At 46.4% G+C, this 17,157-nt stretch overlaps 2 protein-coding genes across 2 annotated transcripts in view; both read left to right on the top strand.

The window, feature by feature from the left end:
• Positions 1-3,169: 3,169 nt before the first annotated feature.
• On the top strand, positions 3,170-7,490 carry LOC133110029 (troponin I, slow skeletal muscle-like). Its single transcript, XM_061219851.1, has 5 exons — positions 3,170-3,220; positions 4,298-4,429; positions 5,341-5,430; positions 6,506-6,682; positions 7,386-7,490. Exons 1-5 carry the CDS (start codon positions 3,212-3,214, stop codon positions 7,488-7,490), a joined length of 513 nt encoding a protein of 170 aa, XP_061075835.1. The 5' UTR covers positions 3,170-3,211.
• Positions 7,491-16,195: 8,705 nt separating this feature from the next.
• Positions 16,196-17,157, top strand: part of LOC133109894 (troponin T, cardiac muscle isoforms-like) — an 11,375-nt gene continuing 10,413 nt past the window's right edge. Inside the window, exons 1-3 of the mRNA XM_061219632.1 lie at positions 16,196-16,462; positions 16,871-16,892; positions 17,070-17,157. The exon at positions 17,070-17,157 is cut by the window's right edge and continues 775 nt beyond it. The gene's annotated coding sequence lies outside the window, so the exon portion shown is untranslated. The remainder of the gene's footprint in view (positions 16,463-16,870; positions 16,893-17,069) is intronic.

The raw sequence follows: 17,157 nt of genomic DNA, 5'->3' as shown, positions 1-17,157 counted from the left end.
TACAATTGATGCTTCTCATTCACCAATTCACCCATTCACACACTCACACACCAACTGCCATTGGCTGCCATGCAAGGCACCAACCAGCTCATCAGGAGCAATTGGGGCTTAGGTGTCTTGCTCAGGGACACTTCGACACGCTCAGGGTGGGAATCGAACCAGGAACCCTCTGCCGAATGACTGCTCTTATCGCCTGAGCCAATGTTGCCCCCTGAGACCTGCTGCTTTGTAGGAAAGTGTGTGTATAAGTTGCGGTGCACTCTTTAATGTCTAAAGAACAGCTCACTAACGTTTTGGCAGATACTGCGTGAGCTTTCAGCCATACTACAGAGATACGGTACATGTGAAAAGGAAGGAGGTAAGAGCAGCCATCTGGCAGTCGGAGGGTTGCAGGTTTGATCCCGCCCTGGGTGTGTCAAAGTGTCCCTGAGCAAGACACCTAACCCCCAAACGCTCCTGACGAGCTGGTTGACGCCTTTTACCATTGGTGTGCGAATGGGTGAATGAGGCATTAATTGTAAAGCACTGTAAAGTCGGCCAAGTTACTGGAAAAAGTGCAATATAAATCCCTTCACCATGGTTCCGGACGGGGATGGATGTGTAAAATCTGTGTGTGTGTGTGCTTGTCTGTGTGTGAGTGTGCATGTTTGTGTGTGTGTGGTGTGTGCATGTGCATGTCTGTGTGTGTGTGGATGTGTGTGTGTGTAAGTCTGTGTGTATATGTGTGAGTGTGTGTGTGTGCATGTGTGTGTGTGTGTGTGTGTGTATGTGTGAGTGTGCATGTCTGTGTGTGGTGTGTGTGTGTATGTGTGTGTGTAAGTCTGTGTGTGTGTGTGTGTCTGTAAGTGTGTTCTATTAATACCCCCAGTGACGGACAGAGCACACAATGGTTGGCTGGTTATATATCAGGGCGCATTGTTTTCCTCATCTTCATTCTTTCCATCTTCTACAGCCACAGCAGCAGAGGAGCCAGGAAGGTAGGACACACACCCACACCCACACACACCGATTTATCCCCAAACCCACCCTTAGAGGGGATTTATCCCCAAACCCACTGTTAAGGGGGATTTATCCCCAAACCCAATGTTAAGGGGGATTTCTCTGGAGCCCCCAAACCCACCCCCAATACAGAAATCCTGGAGGATGATCATTACTTTTGGTTGACATGACAATGAAATGATATATGATAAGCTGACGTGTATTGCATTAACTGCATTGGAATTTCGAGAGTATATTTGTTGATAATTATTTATTCAAAATTATGGCTAAATTAAAATAGTTGAAGATGTATTTACTGAGAAGCTCAGTTCCTTTTTGCAATGATGTCTCACCCAAGAGGCGTATGGTCACCAATACTTGCTACCCCAGATGAAATAATATTGCATTTAATCAATATTATCTGAAGCAACTGAAATGTATTTAGTTGCAGTCTCCTAATTCAGTCAATATATCTCGCAGAAACGGAGATTGGATTTAGGTGTGATCTTCTTAACATTGGCTCAAAATGAAAAAAAATATTTTCATTGTGCAACTTGCAAGTAGTCTGCCACATAGATAGCCCAGCATTATGACACCTGACTCGACTAATCAACTAATCACGGAGTTCAATCAAGACCTTCATAAGCACAATTCAGTCTTGTGTCAAATTTCTAGATGCTTTTTTTTATTTTTTATTTATTCTCTCTGGTTCCTGTTCTGGCAGTTGTGGAGTCTCACGGTGAATTTCCACAGAGAATCAGAGGCGTTCTCGTGACCTTTCTGTGGAAATATCCGCGTAATTAGCGAGGATCTATTTGCGGAGACAATCGTCTCGGCCACTTAGCAGGCGGAGGCGGCCTCCGCAGACGGTGTGAAATTCTGGGGGGGCGCAGCGTCACCCCTGTGCCTCGTCCCGTCCGCCGTCGCCTTCTCGTCCGGGCCTCCCGTCTGTCAGCACGGGGGGGTGCGCCGCACGGACAGACACCAGGGCCGCATTCCTGCCACTTCTTATTCTCCTCTCTTCTCTTTCCCTCACTCCTAACCCAGAAATCGATCGAGGTCCGCCATCTTTAAGGACGTTCCAATCCATGTTCCTTCTAGGTAGTAGACGTTAGGAACCGATCTTGCCTTTGAGCAAGGAGACGTGAGCGCATCCTTTGTGGAAGTATTTTCACGGGAAGCCTGACGTATGGATTATCATGCAAAAAGGGTTGGTGTGGGTGCCGGCTTTAGCTCCACCTGGGCAGCTCCACCTGATTCTGAACACCGGAGTGCTCGCTAAGGACCTTGATTCGGAGAATCAGGCGTGATACGAAAGCCTCACACCGGCCCTTTCTGTGTGTGATTGAGGATCCCGGCTAAAAGCCTCACACTCAATGCCCCTCTCACCCCCCTCTGTCGAAGTGTCACCTGAGCAAGACACCTGAACCCCAAATGCTCCTGACGAGCTGGTCGGCGCCTTGCATGGCAGCCAATCGCCGTTGGTGTGTGAGTGTGTGTATGTATGGGCGAATGAGAAGCAGCGTTTTGGATAAAGGCGCTATATAAATGCTGACCATTTGCTTTAGTCACACAGAGGTGTAAAGTCCAGGGGTCAGAAAGTAAAAGTAACTCAGCCAGCCAATTTCAGCAATTAGTTCTACCACCTGGCCAAAGAATTGTGCAGATTGTGAAAATCCAGGGGGTTGGAACAAAATCCCGGGGAGGACTTTTACTTTATGAACAGAGGCATAAGAGGCATTTATTTTGTCTTTCAGATCACGCCTGACCAGCCAAGATGCCCGAGCAGTCGTGAGTACTCAGTATAACGCTCCACGGTCTAAAAAATATTCTGTGATGTCACAGATATAGATATATGCATCCATTAAAGAGATAATCTAATAGATATTTTAAAAAATATATCTATTGACTTCAAACGAATGTGCTGATAATCCTATAATACTGTAATGTGTGTTTGTTTTTTCTTCTACAGACAAGAGGTAAGAATTAAATGTATCCTTTGTTACCACTATAGTATTATCTGAATGAGCCAGATGTGTTCAGATATTTACTCTATAAAGCATCAAAAAGAAAGGTAATTTACAGTTAAAAATGTAACGTTTGTTACAAACCCTATTGTAAAGAATTTTCACATCAAGGAGCAGTCTATATTGGCAGGGATAATGTGAACAAAACAAATTCAACCCTTTCTTTTTCCCAGCGAAAGTGCAAGATCTCAGCCTCACGCAAGCTGATGCTGAAGGTGTGTCTGCCTAAAATACATATCCTGTACTGAATTTCACGTCACCATGGAAACCTAGCACGACACCTGGAGAGCACTTTGAAAACCCTGTGTGTGTGCGTGTGCATATATGCATGTGTGTGTGTGCGTACGTGCATGTGTGTGCTTTGTATGTCTATATGTGCATGCCTGTCTGTGCATCTATGTGTGTTTTTAATGTGTGTGTGTGATTTCCTGTGTGTCTGTGTGTGTGTTTTTAATGTGTGTGTGCATATGTGCATGTGTATGTGCATGTGTGTTTTTAATGTGTGTGTGTGTGTGTGTGTGTGTGTATGGTGCGTGTATGTGTATGTGTGTGTGTATGTGTGTGTGTGTATGGTGTGTGTGTGTTTGTATGGTGTGTGTATGTGTGTGTGTATGGTGTGTGTGTGTGTGTATGGTGTGTGTATGTGTGTATGCGTGTGTGTGTGTGTGTATGTGTGTGTGTATGGTGTGTGTGTGTGTGTATGGTGTGTATGGTGTGTGTGTGTGTATGGTGTGTATGGTGTGTGTATGTGTGTATGGTGTGTATGGTGTGTGTGTATGTGTATGGTGTGTATGGTGTGTATGGTGTGTGTGTGTGTGTATGGTGTGTATGGTGTGTGTGTGTGTGTATGGTGTGTGTGTGTGTGTGTGTGTATGGTGCGTGTGTGTGTGTGTGTGTGTATGGTGTGTATGGTGTGTGTGTGTGTGTGTGTGTATGGTGTGTATGGTGTGTGTGTGTGTGTGTGTGTGTGTATGGTGTGTATGGTGTGTGTGTGTGTGTATATGGTGTGTATGGTGTTTTTGTGTGTGTGTGCGTGTGTGTGTGTGTATGGTGTGTATGGTGTTTGTGCGTGTGTGTGTGTGTGTATGGTGTGTATGGTGTTTGTGTGTGTGTGTGTGTGTGTGTGTATGGTGTGTATGGTGTTTGTGTGTGTGTGTGCGTGTGTGTGTGTGTGTGTGTGTGTGTATGGTGTGTATGGTGTGTGTGTGTGTGTATGGTGTGTATGGTGTTTGTGTGTGTGTGTGTGTATGGTGTGTGTGTGTGTGTATGGTGTGTATGGTGGGTGTGTGCAGAGCCTGATGGTGGCGAAGGCGAAGGAGGAGCTGGAGCAGGAGTGTGTGGAGACGCAGGAGGAGAAGCAGAGATACCTGGAGGAGAAAGCCCCTCCCCTCTGCACCAGCAGCATGTCATTCGCCGAGCTCCAGGTAACCAGATAACCTCATCCCCTACAGGTAGCCCTGTATCCAGATAACATCATCCCCTACAGGTAGCCCTGTATCCAGATAACATCATCCCCTACAGGTAGCCCTGTATCCAGATAACATCATCCCCTACAGGTAGCCCTGTATCCAGATAACATCATCCCCTACAGGTAGCCCTGTATCCAGATAACATCATCCCCTACAGGTAGCCCTGTATCCAGATAACATCATCCCCTACAGGTAGCCCTGTATCCAGATAACATCATCCCCTACAGGTAGCCCTGTATCCAGATAACATAAAATCCAGTCCTGCCCTATTCTGCTTCTTGCCAAATCAGCACATACAGTTGTTTTTATGACCCCTGTTCAAACTGCAGTTGTGATGTTACAGTCACTGCAAATGAAAAGATGCTCCTTGGCTACATGCCTTCATTTGAATCTTCCATCAGTCCCCCCGGGTACAAAACAGGACATGGTTGACTTGTGTTTTCTTCTATAGCTGAACACATTATCATTATTTCATCCATTGAGTGTGCTTTCCTGTGTTTTGTTTTCATCTCGCTCGAGCGTTACAGTAACGCAGGTCAAACCACATTCATTCCCGTCATTACAGACCGGCATTGGCAGCGCTGCTTTAGAGATCTCCCAGCGTTGTTTTTCGAGCGCTTATCAAAACAAGGGAGTGAAGATGAGACCCACTTCCTCTCTCAGCTCCTATATTTCAGATTTTCGTTTTTTTTGGCAGTGCTGAATCAACAATACTTTTACATTGTGTCCATCAGTACAAGGCGTTTCCCCTCTCGGGCCTGTGAGAAAAAGGGTCATTTCTGTGTTTAAATCAGACGGGTCTGCGCTTGAATGCCTGTGTGAATCCCTCCTGTGTGTGTGTAAACGTCTGTTTGCACCCTGCGCAGGAGTTGTGCCGTGAGCTTCACGCCAAGATCGACGTGGTGGACGAGGAGCGCTACGACATCGAGGCGAAAGTGCAGCACAACACCAGAGAGGTGCGTCACGCGCCCCCCCAAAACCAGTGTGTACCCCCATTCTGTTCATCACACAGCCCCCCAAAACCAGCGTGTACCCCTATTCTGTTCATCACACAGCCCCCCAAAACCAGCGTGTACCCCCATCCTGTTCATCACACGCCCCCCCAAAACCAGCGTGTACCCCCATCCTGTTCATCACACAGCCCCCCAAAACCAGCGTGTACCCCCATCCTGTTCATCACACAGCCCCCCAAAACCAGCGTGTACCCCTATTCTGTTCATCACACAGCCCCCCAAAACCAGCGTGTACCCCTATTCTGTTCATCACACAGCCCCCCAAAACCAGCATGTACCCCCATCCTGTTCATCACACAGTCCCCCAAAACCAGCGTGTACCCCTATTCTGTTCATCACACAGCCCCCCAAAACCAGCGTGTACCCCTATTCTGTTCATCACACAGCCCCCCAAAACCAGCGTGTACCCCCATCCTCTTCATCACACAGCCCCCCAAAACCAGCGTGTACCCCTATTCTGTTCATCACACAGCCCCCCAAAACCAGCGTGTACCCCCATTCTGTTCATCACACAGCCCCCCAAAAACCAGTGTGTACCCCCATTCTGTTCATCACACAGCCCCCCAAAACCAGCGTGTACCCCTATTCTGTTCATCACACAGCCCCCCAAAACCAGCGTGTACCCCCATCCTGTTCATCACGTGCCCCCCCCAAAACCAGCGTGTACCCCCAGGTCCTGTTCATCACACATCCCCCCAAAACAAGTGTGTACCCCCATTCTGTTCATCACACGTCCCCCCAAAAGAAGTGTGTACCCCCATTTTGTTCAGCACATCTCCCAAAATCCAGCGTGTACCCCCATTCTGTTCAGCACATCCCCCAAAATCAACGTGTACCCCCATCATTCTGTTCAGAGTCACCCACCACCACTCACCAGGTAGAACAAGGACTGTGGTGATAACTGGGTTGCACTAGCACAGAGAAAAGTATTTGAATGTGAATTATTTGAATTTAAAACAATCACGTATTTGGTCCAGGTTTGCTGACAGAGCCTGACAGAGAGTTTTTCTAACGGCAGATCAAGGACCTGAACATCAAAGTTCTGGACCTGCGGGGGAAGTTCAAGCGGCCCAACCTGCGGAGGGTGAGGGTGTCGGCCGACGCCATCCTGCGCTCGCTCCTGGGCTCCAAGCACAAGGTGTCCATGGACCTGCGCGCCAACCTCAAGTCCGTCAAGAAGGAGGACACGGAGAAGGTGCACCCGGGCTGCCTAGGGCTTCCTGCCTAGGGCCTCGTCACACACTCACTCACATCCATAGGGCCTCCTCACACACTCACTCACGTCCATAGGGCCTCCGCCCACACTCACTCATTCACATCCATAGGGCCTCCTCCCACACTCACTCACATCCATAGGGCCTCCTCCCACACTCACTCACGTCCATAGGGCCTCCTCACACACTCACTCACTCACTCACATCCATAGGGCCTCCTCACACACTCACTCACATCCATAGGGCCTCCTCACACACTCACTCACATCCATAGGGCCTCCTCACTCACTCACTCACATCCATAGGGCCTCCTCACTCACTCACTCACATCCATAGGGCCTCCTCACACACTCACTCACTGACATCCATAGGGCCTCCTCCCACACTCACTCACTCACATCCATAGGGCCTCCACCCACACTCACTCACTCACATCCATAGGGCCTCCACCCACACTCACTCACTCACATCCATAGGGCCTCCTCCCACACTCACTCACTCACTCACTCACGCCCATAGGGTGTCCTCACACCTTCAAAAAAGGATGCATTATTATCAAACACCCCTTTTCGCATTATTATCATTGTGTTACTTTCGGTACATTTTCTGTCAAATGTACTACATTTGTGTTTGTACAATCGTACAATTGTTCTGACCTTACCCATGATCCTCTGCACTGCACAGGAGAGGCCTGTGGAGGTCAGTGATTGGAGGAAGAACGTGGAGGCCATGTCTGGCATGGAGGGCAGGAAGAAGATGTTTGACGCTGCCAAGGGCCCCACGCAGTGAGGAATGAACAGGGGCCACAAGCAGAACAGGTGAGAATACACAGGGGCCCCAAACAGGAACTGAGGATACACAGGGGCCACAAACAGGAAGTGAGGATATACAGGGGACAAAAAAAGAACAGGTGAGAATACACAGAAGCCCCAAGGGGGTCTCAGGCCTGGGCTCTTTGAAAAGTTGTTTTGTGACAATATTGTATTGTAAAAAGCGCTATAAAAATACATTTTAATTTAATTTACTATGAGCTAAAAGGCAAGAGTGACCCAGTGCTTCACTGATCAGTGCTTCTACTGTAAAGTGCCTTTATACAGGCCACAGAGAGTGAATTATACCGGATTTGCCGTAAACAATGCCAAATGCTATTATCTGGACAAATTCAGATTCACAATATGCTCTCTCATATACTGTAAAATGAGGGATCAGTTATGAAAATGCTGAAAAAGAATTTTTACGTTTTCCTTTTTCATCTTTAAATTGTCTCACAGGGTGTAATGGAAGTGCAGAAGAGGCTGGTGAAGTTTGAAGATTAGAAAGACATTGTATTCCTGCCTTTTTCCCCCCCTGCATTTTATCAGACTCATAATGACTGCATTGTTTCAGAGTTAATTACACTGAGTTAAAGAATGAATGATGAATGAATAAAATATAATTTCCCTGCATTTGTAATGACATTTCTTCTGATTTCAATATTTGCAGTAGAGTGGCTCTACTATCAGTGAATTAAGCGAGCCCCCTGGTGACTCTCCCATGGACTATATTTGGATTAGTTATTAAACTGCCTACACTCTGATATTAATATTTTTTTAAATCAATTGAATTGAAAATGAGTCCACAAATGTGTGTGTGTGTGTGTATGTTTGAGTGTATGTGTGTGTGTGCGTGTGTGTGCTTGTGTTTGCCTGTATATGTGTCTGTGTTTATGTGTGTATGTTTGTGTGTGTATATGTGGGTGTGTGTATATGTATGTCTATGTGTGTATGTCTGTGTGTGTGCGTGTGTGTGTATGTGTGAGTGTGTGTGTGTGTGTGTGTGCGTGTGTGTGTATGTGTGTGTGTGTATGTCTGTGTGTATGGGTGTGTGTGTGTGTGTGTATATCTGTGTGTGCGTGTGTGTACGTGTGAGTGAGTGTGTGTGTATGTATATGTGTGTGTGTGTGTATGTGTGAGTGAGTGAGTGTGTGTATGTCTGTGTGTGCGTGTATATGTATGTCTGTGTGTATGTTTATGTGTGTGTGCGTGTGTGTATATCGGTGTGTGTTCACACAGAGCGCAAACAGACACAAACAGCAGAGGGTCAAACAGGGGGGGCCAGGGTGGGAATGGCATGCTTCCTGCTCCCAGAGGCACACAGGTCCTGCAGAGGTGGCAAGTCACAATGTCCTCCAATATTAAAGACGCAGCTCAGATTCTCGATCAAAATGAAGCTGTGAATAATAACATGAATTATGGACGTGAATCATCAAAATAAACAGCAGTGTGGTCGTGCAGAATATTGCTTTTGACTCACAAACCTGACTATGTTCTGTCCAATCTGCTGAGTGTAGGCCAGAAATTGCAACTGTTGCCTGTCTGGCATGCAATGTACTAGATGATCTGCTATATACTGAGGTGTGTCTGTTCTTTTAATCTGTTTACTTTACTGCAATTTCACAATTCAGCAGACTGAATTATCCACACTGATGGACAAGAATGTAAGCACAATGTTTATTTAGAGTGTCAGCTTTCTGCCATGTTTTCTTTATGTCTGTGATAGGTATGAGTAACTTATTCACTATTTTCTTTTTCTTTTTTTTTCTCCGTTACCATGCTCAAACCGCAACTAAATAAACTGAAGAAATGATTCGTTGCAATTTGACTCTTAAAGTCTGCATGTGGAAACCAATGACAGGTTTCAAGCGGAATGGGTAAAATAAAAATATTAGAGGAGCAAAATGATCATGGCGTAATCGTTAGTCGCTGAAACTATGTCTGTCGTTCAGTGCTTATTTGAGGATTAGCGAGGGCGGAGATTTCGGGCGTTGTGACCTACGGCTGTTTTATTGGCGGCCATAGTCGATTGAGTCTGAATAGAGCGACTCCGAAAGGAAAACCTTTTGAAGAAATCACGGGAAGTCCTCGCTCGTGCAGGCCGACAGGTCGCTGGAACTCAGTAGAAATATATTCCTGCAATGGTAGCGTATCACCACTAGATGGCAGCTTTGCTGTGATGCGAGGGCTAGACGGATTTGGCCTGGGTTGCAGATTGCCTTCGTCCATTTAAAAAAAATCAATTAAAAATATATATTTTTATATCGTTTTTATTTTTATTTTGAAAGATATGCTGTGCTCGCTTATCACTCATTATTTCGAAACATTGGATTGTAAGAATTATTATTATTGTTTTTGTTTTTTTGTGCGCTGTAGCTGATGGAGTTAATCACCTTTAGGCTTTTTTTTCTTGGAGAAGAGGATCACCCTACTGCCAATGTCATGGGCTTCCATTACCGATCTCACCTGAATAGAGTTACAACAGCTTGTAGCAAAATTAGCTATAGAAGCAGTACTCACATTACCACAGAGTGGTAAGAACACAGATCTTACTCGTTTCAGTATAAGTGGGTCACTTGAAATCCATACACATTCCCAAGTCTGTAGTCACAGATTGCCATAATATGGGTGATGAGATCAGGGTCACGAGCTGTCGAGTTGTCAAATGTAATTTGCATTTTCAAAATGGGCGAAATTTATTGTCTGTTTGTTTGCATTACATTACATTACATTATTGGCATTTGGCAGACGCTCTTATCCAGAGCGACGTACAACAAAGTGCATACCCATAACCAGGGATAAGTGCGCTGAAAGACCCTAGAGGGAAGTACAATTTCAATTGCTACCCGTACAACAAAGATAAGGACCAGGGCCTATCATTTTTTTTTTTTTTTTTTTTTACAAACAAATAAACAAACAAACAACAAAGCAAAAGTGACCAAACTTAACTATCCAAACACTGCTTACCTAGCCAACTAAAAATACCGAAACACAAAGTAAATCACAAAGACAACATTAAGGTTCACAGGGAGGTTGGGAGGGATGGGGAGAAGTGCTGCTTGAAGAGGTGCGTCTTTCTACAGTTCTGACCTCAACGGGGAGTTCGTTCCACCACCGTGGAGCCAGAACAGACAGTAGTCGTGAGCGTGAGGTGGAGGTTCAGAGAGGGGGAGGTGCCAAGCGGCATGTGGAGGCTGAACAAAGAGGTCTGGCAGGGGTGTAGGATCTGATGATTTTTTGTTGGTAAGCTGGGGAAGACCCCTTAACTGCTTGGAAGGCTAGCACCAATATTTTGAATTTGATGCGAGCCATGACAGGAAGCCAGTGGAGGGAAGTAAGCAGGGGGGTGACGTGTGAATATTTGGGAAGGTTGAAGACCAGACGAGCTGCTGCATTATGGATAAGTTGGAGGGGTCTGATGGCGGATGCTGGGAGGCCAGCCAAGAGGGAATTGCAGTAGTCCAGGCGGGACAGAACCATCGCTTGGACCAGGAGCTGGGTCGAGTAGGGGGTGAGAAAGGGGCGGATTCTCCGTATGTTGTATGTCCATCACCATGCCGAGGTTCCTTGCACTGGGTGATGGCGTGAGTGTGGTATCCCCGAGGGAAATGGAGAGGTCCAGACGGGGAGAGGTATTAGCCGGGATGAATATCATTTCAGTCTTACCTGGGTTGAGCTTTAGATGGTGGTTGTCCATCCAGCTCTGGATGTCACTCAGGCAAGCAGAGATACGGGCAGAAACCTGTGTATCAGACGGTGGGAACGAGACGAAGAGTTGGGTAAGTACACTGCATTTAGTCAGCACATACCTTCCTCTTGGGCTTTGTGCAGCATCTGGGGAGCAGAGCTGTTTTCACCAGATCAACATGAGCAAGAGCACCGGACCTGGCCAACAACATTGCCAACTTTCAAAAAAATGTACCCTGAACATACAGCAATGTACTTTCTCTTCAAATGAACAGTCTGAAGAGAAAGTAGCATTCAGCAGGTTGTAACTGCCATCCATGACTAAGCACGTCAAAGGCCGAAGGTGTTATGTCAGGACATATGGTTATTCAGGGTGCCCTCACTCTGAAGCATTTTGTTATTGTGGATAACTGAGGCCTTGCTCTCACTCTGAAGCATGTTGTTATTGTGGATAACTGAGGCCTTGCCCTCACTCTGAAGCATGTTGTTATTGTGGATAAATGAGGCCTTGCCCTCACTCTGAAGCATTTTGTTATTTTGGATAACTGAGGCCTTGCTCTCACTCTGAAGCATGTTGTTATTGTGGATAACGGAGGCCTTGCCCTCACTCTGAAGCATGTTGTTATTGTGGATAACTGAGGCCTTGGCTTCACTCTGAAGCATGTTGTTATTGTGGATAACTGAGGCCTTGCCCTCACTCTGAAGCAAGTTGTTATTGTGGATAACTGAGGCCTCAACCTCACCCTGAAGCATGTTGTTACTGTGGATAACTGAGGCCTTGCCCTCACTCTGAAGCATGTTGTTATTGTGGATAACTGAGGCCTTGTCCTCACTCTGAAGCATGTTTGGGGGTAAGTAAGGTCTTGTCCTCACACTGAAGACAGGGGTACTGGCAGAAGTTTGCCCCCTGTCTCTCTAAGAATGTCTGCAAAAAACCTCTGAACTTTTGTCAGGTCCGTTGAGACATGACCATCTGTGTCCACACGTTTATAACAGCACGATTAACCCCCCCCGCCCCTCATACACACACAAACACACACACACGCACACACACACACACACACACACACACACACACACACACCCTGGCAAGACAAAGAAGCAGCATTTGCAGGGGGCATAAATAGAGAGATCTGCCCCCTGACCTAAAAATAGGAGGCACAGCAGGCATTTGTGCTTTTTGTCTGGGCCCCCTTGATCCCACGTTCGCCGTTAAAAGAGTACCCCCGTAGCAACAGCCCGGGAGGATGGTCATGTGACCACAGGCTGTTTAAAAATGATGGACACATGACGGAGAGAAGCGTTTGCTCATCCACTGTCCCGTAAGCTCCATCAGCCATCGGAAACGGAGGTAAGCTCTGCATGGAAAAAACCCTTAACCCGTTGATAGGTTTTCTTTCAGTAGGTTTTTTGGAATATTTGTTTTCTTCAGCGTTCTAATTCAGTGTTCTAGAACTCCATTGCTTTCAGTCACCAGTTGTGATTGTAACATCAGCGTTAGAATGTTCAGTTAAGAACATACTGTATATGTGACCTTGTGTCTTAAAGGGTTAAACCATACTGTAATTCCAATAACTTCATTTCAATTCATTTTCACGTAAGGTGTTTAATACATCATAATCATTGCAAATGTGGATTTTCTTTGTAAAGTAGTGTAACTGCGCGTTAGCAATCGATTTCGAAACAAATATGCATTTAAAGTTTATGTAGAGATGTGCTAATAATTGTGTAATAAATAATAAGTATGATGTACAGTGTATTTTTAAAGGTGTTTCGAAAGAGATATTTCAGTTTTACTGACCCAAGATCCTCTTTCTCTTTATAGTTCTGAATATGTCCGACACAGAGGAAGCGGACTATGAGTAAGTTTCACTCAAAATTCTTAATGTCTGCTTGCCCATATCACGGTATTTCCAAATATACCAAATCTGCATTTCAGCAAATGGTTTTATTGCATTTTACATATGAGGATATACTGGATTCAGGTTTGATTTAATAATCTACTCATTTCTGAAAATGAGAGGTATACATTTGGGCATAATGAGACCAAAATTAATACTGAAAGTTAATGTATAATATATTTCCAAAATGATAGCAATAATTTTTTTTCCATTTTGTTTTCAGGGAGCAGGAAGGTAAGTCATTGCATTGTGTAATGCACAGCACAGTCGAAGTTGAAGAGATGCAAAGTGTCTCGTGTTCATGACCTATATATGGAATCGTAATGCATTTCAGTGTTGGGCCTCCACATACTGCAGGTTTTGTTCTGCCAAAATAATAAAAAATAATAGTTATGAAACATGAAAGTTTTATGAGGCCTCAGTAAACAAACGCTGAGGTCTGATCGTAAATAACGATGTCACCGACAATAATGATTTCTGCAGTGATTCACCGTGCCTGACTTTTTTCGCGAAGCAGGAAGTAGCCGCTGCCAGAACGCGGTTTCTGCAGAGATGTGTGCCGTTTCCTTGTGAAGCTTCAGAGACCGGCTCTTCTCCACAGTCAGTCATTCACAGGCGCGTAATTAACCGTAGGTGCGGTCACGGTTGGAAACCACCTCGCTGCCAGAACACGGTTTCTGCAGAGATGTGTGCCATTTCCTTGTGAAGCTTCAGAGACCGGCTCTTCTCCGCAGTCAGTCATTCACAGGCGCGTAATTAACCGTAGGCGCGGTCACGGTTGGAAACCACCTCGCTGCCAGAACGCGGTTTCTGCAGAGATGTGTGCCATTTCCTTGTGAAGCTTCAGAGACCGGCTCTTCCCAGTACACATTCACAGATGCATAATTAACCGTAGGTGTGGTCACGGTTGTCGGGAATGCGAGCGTGAGAGTATTGGTTGTAGAAGTTTCGCCGCGATCAGGTCATGGCTGAGCCGGTGACTCAGATGAAAGGTGACGTCCCCGTGACTATATCGAGCGTGGAACCTGCACGACAGAGCGTGCGTTTGACTCATCGCTGTCCGGCGTGCAGGGCTTTAGCGCTATGTCTGTCTCCGTTCCAGAACATTCCCCCCTAGCGGCACGGACTCACGCCTGCCCGTAATCGCGGTGGGCAGAAACGCATTCCGACGCTGCTGTGGGGCACTGTGCGTGGGCGCAGGCTGCTGGAGCGACTGAGCCACAGATTAAATCCTGATCTGTACTCCACGTGTCCGCGAAGGTCCGCGCGGCCGACACGATGTCACATCCGCGGACACGGGCGCGCGCGAGGGGTCCGCCTGGCTGTCTCTCGCCGTGCCGCGCGTACCCAGCATTCACGCACCGAATCCGGCGACCGCACGCGGTTACGCACCGTTCCCCCACGTTGTCCGTTTAACGGGCGGTACTGCAGCTGTGGTCCGTCTGATAGACGTGCTTCGTGGGATCAATACCAGGAGGGACGTAATCTACCGCAGAACACTGTCCGCATGCTCCAAACGCATGTTCACTGCCATTTACCTCCAGTGTGAAATCCCTGTGCGTCCATCCGCGCGGAAAGTAGGGGAGATCGGGGTCTGTTGTGACACGGGCTCGATTGCTACGGCATGTTATCTGAGCACGAAATTGACACGAAACTGATCCAGGTGAAAGTGCCTGTGTATGGGGGGTGGGCGATGTGATTCACAGCAGGGATGTGATTCACAGCAGGGATGTGATTCACAGCTGGCTAAGTTTGTTTCTGATCCGACAAAAAACACTGGATAACAATGGTCCCCGTGTCACAACAGGCCCCGATCTCCCCTATAACCCAGGCTTAACTCTCCGAATTACGCTCCAATTACGGAAGGACAGACATGTCCCGGAGGCTTATCTGGTTTTCTGAGACTCCCTCCACCAATGGCAGCGCCGTGCCCCCGCGGTGTTGGGTTACTCGCCTGGCATCGCGCCCCTCTCGCCTGGTGGGGGCGTAATTTAAGTGTTCCACACGGGCGATGAGACGGCCGGACCGCGGTCTGCCAAAAGGCCACTTTAAAAGAACCTTCTAGTTCTTCTCTAAAAATATATGCATCCATTGGGCTCTATTTTAGAGGTCGTTGCGCGAGGAGTCTAAAGTGCAACACGCAAGTGCATTTAAGGCGTGGCCAGGCCCCATTTCAGCTGGTTTTCATGGCAGGTGGTTAAAGTGCAAAGTAAGTTGCCAGGTGCAAACGGGCTGGACTCAGTGGTTTAAATGAATGGATAGGTGTGTCTTGGGTGTGGCAGCTTATCGGAGTTTCGTCTCCGGTTCCCTGTAACGCCACCTGTCCTGCGTTTGCCCCTTGGCAGATTCAGCTTCTGAGGAGAAAACCTGCTCCTGTGCGAGTTAATCAAATTAAACAATTGTCTGAATTAACGGTGTAAGCTGACAATTACCGCGACCGCGCCTCGTTTTAAGACCGAACCGCCCGCGGGCATGCACGGTCATTAGCTATTTAAAAAATTATGACAAGTACATCTGTCTGAGACCAGAAAGACACAGTTTTTTTGGGTTTTGGTTACTGGTGCAGTGTGCCAAGGCTAATACCGAGCCCATTATTGTTTTGCTGATCTGGGTGCAGAAAGCACCGTTGTGAGGAATGCAACTCCTGGCAGCGTGTGGGGGACATACACGTGGGTGGGGCACCAGCTTCCTCATGACTGAGCTGCAAGGTTTTCCCCTGGGTTTTTCTCTTTAACTCCAGCACCCATTAAAATCAGGAAGTATTCTTGATTGTAGAATTTATACACGTGCACACATGCACACCCACGCACACACACACACACACAAACACACACACACACAAGCACACTCACACACAACCACACTCACACACACACACACACACTCACACAACCACACTCACACACAACCATGCTCACACACAACCATGCTCACACACACTCACACAAGCACACACACACACACACACACACACACACACTAATACCCATACTCTCACATGCATGCACACACACACACAGCACAGACACACATACAGACACATACACCCACACTCTCTCTCGCACAAACACCTACATTCTGACACATACACACACACACACACACACAAGCACACTCACACAAGCACACTCACACACAACCACACTCACACACACACACACACACTCACACAAGCACACTCACACACAATCACGCTCACACACACTCACACACACGCACACACTCACAGAATCTGATGAGACCTGTACTCGGGGCTTCCTTCTCTCATGAATCTTGTCTTGTTGCCATGGACACGCCTCTTGGCATAAAAATTATTTTCAAACTTTCCCTTTTTACCCAGGCACTGAAGAAGAACGTGAAGGTGAGTGTGTGTGTGTGTGTGTGTGTGTGTGTGTGTGTGTGCGTGCGTGCGTGTGCGTGCCTGTGTGTATGTGCAATATGATTTTTTTGGTTTACATACATTGCATTTACATTTGTATGCCCCTGCATAAATATACAGTATTTTCAGAGATTGAAATTTGAAGGCCTCACCTGACATCAAAGAAACAAAATATTAACATAAGATGTAAATAAATCAGGATGCAAGCAGAATAAAAGCACCCCCATGAATGTATTAGTCGGATACGACATTCAGATAGCTGCTTGTCATAGGTCATGATTACTGCCTTTATTTTTGGTGTTCAAAATTGTTTCATACAAGTTTGGACGGTATTAAAAAGAGAATTAATTCACTGAACCCATGTTATTTCTCTTTTAAACATTAACTCAGAAGAAGCTAAGCCCAAGCCAAAGTAAGTTCTTGTGTTATTAAATCACTTATAAAAAACTAACAAGATTTAAATGTCATGAAATAACACAAAGGACACTGAACGTTTGCCTTTAAACTGTAAATTACCTTAAATATGTTTTATTAAATATACTTTTGCATGGTTAATTAATTTGTGTTATATGGGATCTCACTCCTGCAGAGACATCCATCCGTCCATTATCTTAACCCACTTATCCTGAACAGGGATAACAGGGGGGCTGGAGCCTATCCCAGCATACAAGCATAAA

The sequence above is a fragment of the Conger conger genome, chromosome 14 (assembly GCF_963514075.1).
Source record: "Conger conger chromosome 14, fConCon1.1, whole genome shotgun sequence".
Classification (NCBI taxonomy): domain Eukaryota; kingdom Metazoa; phylum Chordata; class Actinopteri; order Anguilliformes; family Congridae; genus Conger; species Conger conger.
This window is presented reverse-complemented; position numbering and strand designations above follow the sequence as displayed.